The sequence below is a fragment of the Solanum pennellii genome, chromosome 6 (assembly GCF_001406875.1).
Source record: "Solanum pennellii chromosome 6, SPENNV200".
Taxonomy (NCBI): Eukaryota; Viridiplantae; Streptophyta; class Magnoliopsida; order Solanales; family Solanaceae; genus Solanum; species Solanum pennellii.
Window position 1 is genome coordinate 45234707 of NC_028642.1, and position 6431 is coordinate 45241137.

General features: G+C 35.5%; 1 protein-coding gene across 2 annotated transcripts; it reads right to left on the reverse strand.

Annotated features, from left to right (window-relative positions):
- Window positions 1-874: 874 nt before the first annotated feature.
- LOC107021101 (WD repeat-containing protein 44-like) lies at window positions 875-6020 on the reverse strand. Of its 2 annotated transcripts, none has more exons than XM_015221694.2 (8): window positions 5727-6020; window positions 4118-5298; window positions 3936-4026; window positions 3639-3796; window positions 3491-3542; window positions 2879-2958; window positions 2692-2785; window positions 875-2507 (listed from the first exon to the last, which is right to left on the reverse strand). In XM_015221694.2, the coding sequence occupies exons 2-8, from the start codon at window positions 5213-5215 to the stop codon at window positions 1975-1977; spliced, it is 2106 nt and encodes a 701-aa protein (XP_015077180.1). In that variant the 5' UTR covers window positions 5216-5298; window positions 5727-6020; the 3' UTR covers window positions 875-1974. The 2 variants fall into 2 exon arrangements, with proteins under 2 accessions (XP_015077180.1, XP_015077181.1); XM_015221695.2 differs by lacking the exon at window positions 5727-6020 and adding an exon at window positions 5486-5692.
- Window positions 6021-6431: the final 411 nt, after the last annotated feature.

Genomic DNA, 6431 nt, shown 5'->3' on the forward strand with positions numbered 1-6431 from the left:
TGTGTAATCCTCCCTTATAGTAATTAAAATTTACTATTTAATATTCAGTTAACAATTTATTAGACGATTAATAGTATTTATATATGATATAGGGACAAAATGTAATCTAATTTTTGCCTAATATTCCTTCCACTTTTATATTATTATTATTATTATTATTATTATTATTATTATTATTATTATATGATATGATGGAGATTAAATTAAATATACATATAGATAATAGATGACAAATATTATTAAATTAGATATTTTAATTAGAAATTAATCTAAGGAAGTGCAAAAGTTATTTATATTTTTATTTAAATGAGACAATTTAATATTTAAATTAACTAATTAAATGTTAAATAATTAATCAAATTTCAATTTAGTACAAGGTCAAAATGGTAATTAACTTTTCACTTTAGAGCTTGCCACTTTTATGATAACTAAAATTCTTAAATTTTTACAAAAGTTATTACAATTTTAGAAGGAACCTTATAAATAGACAGAAACGGCATACACAGAGTGAAGAGGTGGGGGTTTTGGTTTGGAAATTTTTTTAAAGATAAAACAATAAAATACTGAAACGAAAAGTTTCTGATTAACTTAAAAATTACTAGTTGAAGATGATTATCTAATGACTTTTGGCTGATGACTTATGAACACTTGATTATAAGTACTTTATTGTTTAAGAAAACACATGAATAAGCTAAAACATGACTATAAATTGGTTAACCATAACCAATTTATTAGCTTAGCTGAACGCCCTCTATATATAAGATTTATAGTGTGTATTAGCTCCAACATGCATGCAAATTGGTTCATAGTCACCAAAATTCATCAAGAAATTAACCAATATCTCATAATTCAAAGACTACAATAAGCAAAAGCGTTGAATCTCAAAGCAAGGGGGTCAGCTGCTATTAACAATTTTGAAGGAACAACAGTCAGTTCTATACATTTAACATACACTAATAAGTAATAACTACTGAATTTTATACAGAAGAACTAATCAATGAAATCACATTTGTTGTTTCACACGTGTGTTGTACCAACACTGATGCTACTAAATACAATTTTGGAGCAGTAAATTTGAAAATGCCATCTATGTTAGTGTAACTATGTCACCAGCAGCCTTGCCCCCTAAACTTTGATCTAGTGGTAGAGCATAAGATGTGACATGTTGCATTATGCACATGTCACAAAAGTTTAGTATTTAAGTGGAGAAGGGTAGAGGAGTGGACGAGTTTAGAACTGTGCACCCAAAAAACCCATGGTACCAGCACCCTCTCTGTAATGAACCTCCCTCTTTTACCAGAAAAGGCGCTGTTCCAACCAGAGGTAGAGAAGAGCACCAGCCCCGAAGCATTTTTACTTTATTAGTAACTGACATCAGCACTGAGATCTCATGCAGTCGTACAGCTGCTACGACAGTCCGATTCAGCAGGAAGCGGCCCCCACCTTCCTCAAAATCAACCTGTGGTTACTCCTATATTCAATGGACTGACTGTATGGCAGACAACAATTCAATCATTTAGAACAGCCAGCATGCCATAAAGATGAAGTTCCCCACCATTCCTCCTTGAGAAAATTATAGCCACTAGCTCCTTCCCTGATCTCATTTAGATAACAAGGAAGTAGAATAATGAAAGGCCCCGCAGACAACTCATATGGATAAGCATGTTATGTTGACCTCTCATAAAATATTCATTTCCTTCCATAGTTGGTGGATGATTGGCCCTAATAAACTAAAATTAGGTGCCAACTAGTGGCAACATCAGGTATATTCAAGCAAACTCTGACATGACTTGTAAGTACCTAAAGGGGCCGGTCAAACATCCTTTCTCATATGGAGATCTCATTGCAGCAGTGAACTCTGTCGAGTAGTTCCATGACAAAGGATATACACGCAGTGGCAGTTTCTGCAAACCAGAAAGGAGGTGCCAAAAGAGGATGTAACTTTCACTTCCTTGAAAATCCTGAAATTACTTCTCAAAGTGGTGAAGGCAGTCCATAATTATGATATGACCTTATTCGCCCATCATAGCCTGCAGTAACAATAACTAAACCCCAGGCATGAGAACTGGATGAACTCTGACAAGAGCTTTTGAGAAACTTGTATTGAGATTTACACATTGCAGAAGGCACAAACCGAGGACTTGACAGTGGAAGCTTCTCTTCAGGCCAGGTCGCAGATCCCTTCGGAATTGCCTCTAAAAACAACCCTTGTCCTAAAGAGAAACAAGGTGAAGCCCCCAAAGGAAAATTGTTTAAGCTTTGACTCAGTACTTGTGAGTGACACTGATTCTCGTGGTTAACATTTTTCAGGCCAGACCAAGGTATAGCAATGGATGCATCACTATAGAAGAACTCAAATGATCTCACTGCTTCAGGTTGAGATACAGAAGTCTCTTCTGGAATGTGACAGTTCCACAGATAGACATTAGAATCTTCAGATGCAGAGATGATATGCTTCCCATCTGAGGAGAAAGCAGCAGAGAGATGGCTTCCTGCATTTCTTAGGCCTAGAGAATAAAGTAGCAGAAAGTTAAAACATAAGAGAAACAAGAAAAAAGAATTCCACCGGCTATCCTATTAACTACATATAAAAAAGATTAAGTCGACTGCAGGTCCCATATTTGTAGACAATTGCATTATCAACTAGTAGGGAAAATAGGTCATCATCTAAAACTCGAGAAGGGAGCATACCTCTGTATTTGCCTATTACATTGATCCCACTAAGGATTCTTACTAGCGAGTCCGCACAAGTAACAATCACTTTACTTGGGTCTTGTGGTAGAAACTGCATTGGAGTAATATGATTGATCAGCATCTTATTACATTGCTATCTAGAACTAATAAAGCAGTAATTAGTATCTGGGGGATGTCTACTAACCTGAAAGCCAGTAATTCTTTTGCAAAGTGACTTCTTCTTACTGACCAAACAAATCTGCTTCTCCAGTTGAATCTCATCATCTGTGATGGTCCAAAAATGTCAAAACACATTTCTAATTTGATATGAAATCAGTATAACAGACTACCCTTTCATTAGCTGCAAAAATATGGACCACAAATTCTCTGTCACTGTAAACTATATATGCATTCTTTCATTTGCTATATCATATGACTTTATATAATGTGCATCAGAAATTGGTACGTGACTAACATATGATGCTCATACAAACTAAAACTACTATCAGGTAATGGAAATACTACTCTGTTAAAGCTTGGAGAAAGAAAGGAAACAGAGCATGGGCTAGAACAACTCTGGAAAATCAAAAGACAGAAATGAAAATGGGAAACCCTCCAACTAGACCTACCCATAACAAAAGAAAGTATAATAAGCTCATGAAATTGTGCATAGTTATCTGCCTAAAATCAGCTTGATGGTTAATCAACTGAAAAAAAAGCAACAAGTGGGCTAAAAAGCTCTTAAATAAAAATATAAATCCTAACTGCAGGTGATCAATGCTATTTTGGTATATATAAGGAAAAGAGGCAACATTACCAATAAAACTAAAGAAGCAACATGCGCCTTCTATAGAGCCAATAATTCCACCCTGCATGAGAAGTAGATAACTTATTTAATGAACTGCTTGGATTTCTGAATCTATGAGGTAAGTTTGTAAAAAGGAAACAAGATATGAAATAACTACCTTCCCATCAGGACGATAGGATATAGCAGTCACAATGTCTTTTAGGTCCGTCCAAGTCACAACTTGACCGCTGTTAATCGCCCAAATGCGAACTTTTCCGTCAATTGAACCACTGATGAAGTAATTATCATTTACTGGGTTGAATTGTACGCAAGTCACTGAAAAACAAAAAGAAAGAAAATAGTGAGTAATGCAGTCTGGAACTAAAATGTCAGAAACTTAGAACAAATAGGCTAATCAGCAAAAAAAAAAAATCAAAAAAATATAGAATGATCTAACAAAAGGTTTGGTGCATACCATAATTACTGTGCGAAAAGACTTTGAGGCATTTATCATATCCAACTTGCCACAGACGAACAGTTTTGTCCGTTGATGATGAAAGCAAATACTGCAAGAATAATAAATTATAAAAGAGAACTTGATTAGATCCAGAAGTGTTCACAAAGCTTTAATCAAGTATAGAGCAGCAATAAACATACATTGTTCTCTGACCAAGAAATATCCAATATATCGCCACTATGTCCTTGGAACACATGTAGTGGTTCTTCCAAAATTCGAAAGACCTTAGGCGGGAAAATGACACAGGAAGACCCTGTTGTTTTCTTTAGACCCCTCAATTTATTGATTCTCTCTTTCTCTGTCACCAAAGGAGCAAGTTGTGAAAGATGGTTCACTGTGAAGTACATGCAAGATGGATCTAAGTCTGGAATATCGACTTCATCGGATCTCTCGTCTTCCACCACTTGCCATACACGCACAATCTTATCTTCACCGGCACTGGCTAGGTATTGCCCATCAAGGCTGAATTTCATAGTTAATATTGAACCTTCATGAGCCTGGATATCTTGCCCCACAAAAAGTCCAGAGAGTTCATTTAATCGCTTCTTTCGGTGGTGAACCTTAGTCCTCTGAACCCTAGACCTTTGGACAGCACTGGAGCTGTCAACCTTTGAATTGTTAGTTCTCCCTCTGTCATTTACAATGCACGTCAGTGATCGCAATCTACTTATTAAACTCCGCTTGACCACATTCAGTTTCCTCCCAGCATCTCCATAGGCCTCAAATTCTTGTTGTCCAAGTTGCTGGCGTTCCAATTTCATAGTTTTGTGATTAGTCTCAGCCTGATCATGTACATCGCACTCACTTCCACCATCTGGATTGCCACTCCGACACACAAATGTCTCATTTGAATCCAACTCTTTATATGAACCCAAAACACCAACAGACAAACCAGGTAGATGAACTTGCTGAGAAGGAAATTCATCTTCAAGAATTGAGGTTCGCACCACAGCCTCACTACTCTCCATAATCCTTTCACTTTCACAACTAGAATCAGAACTTCCATATACATCCACTAGATCTTCCCCCATCCAACTAAAGAATTCCCTACGACGCTCTCTAACACTGCTGGGACTTCTACTCCACACATCATACTGGTAGCTACTAGTGACACAATTATCAATCCTGGAGCTGGATTTGAGCACCTGGGGTTCATTAGAACCCAAATCAGGTACTTGGCCAATATTCTCAGAGGCATCAAAAAATACACATTCTTCATCATCACTAATGCTACCCATTATACCTTTGAGTTCACCCCATCAAACCCCACCACAACAAATCACCTTTTACAATGTGCTGAATTATTCTCTCCTCGAAAAGCCTAAGAAATTTAAAAAAAAAAAAAAAAACTACTACAAGTTAGTAAAAGAACAAACACAACTACCAAGTAAACAGCAATTTTATCTGTACTTTTAACATTACAATAACCAAAAAAAACACAAATAGATCCAGCAAGGATCCCAACCAGACACAATATAAATTACACAGTATAATTTCAAGAAAAGAACCTTTTTTTTTAACTTATAGTACTCCACTATAGCTATATCCAAACAGAACCCTGAAGCTACCAAACCAAAAGAAACCAACAAACACCCATAAGTTATTTTCACGGAAACATGAAAACCCACATAAGCAAAACTAATAGGGAAGCAATAAATCAGATAAAGAAGAAGAAGAAGAAAGAAAAACGACAAAGAAAGAAAAACAAAAATACGAAATTGAAAGGCGTGAAAAGGATAATTTGCTCACATGGGTCCGGCTTGTTTCTACAGAATTGAATGGATGAGATAGAAGAAAATAATCAAAGGCGATTTCCCTAGACACAAACACACACTTCTCTCTCTGTTTGCTTAAACAGGGGAAGTTTTAAAGAGAAAAGGGAAAAATTCCTTGATAGACGTGATTATGAATGGAGCGAGAAACGAGTAAAAGAAAGTATGCTGTGTAGTCTTGTTTGCTTCTTCCTTTGTGCGCCACCCTATTTTGCCCACATTGCAGGACTCTCTCTTACAACATTACAACAACTCTCTCTCCTATTATATTTAGCTTTTCTCCGATATAATATATAAACATATTCTTTAACTTAGGTCTAATTATTTCACTAAAATTTTGATTCAATTATTTAAGGAGTTAACTATTTAATTTTTTCAAGTGAAACTCTTCTTTTTAACAAAACATTCATCTCGTGACGTGAAGCTCTAGCTTCACACATGTTTTATATAGCAGAATATGCGTAGTACACTCATCTAAAAACAAAACATTTGTTTCGTGACGGTGAGGCTCTAGCTTCACATATATATATACAGACACTATGTAGAATTCACGTAGAATGTGTTTTTTATATATAAATTTATATATCTATGTATATATAGCTAAAGTTATTTAAATATTTATTTATATATAGTTAAAATTGAATTATATATGTATCAATTACAGAAAAAGAAAAACAATCTT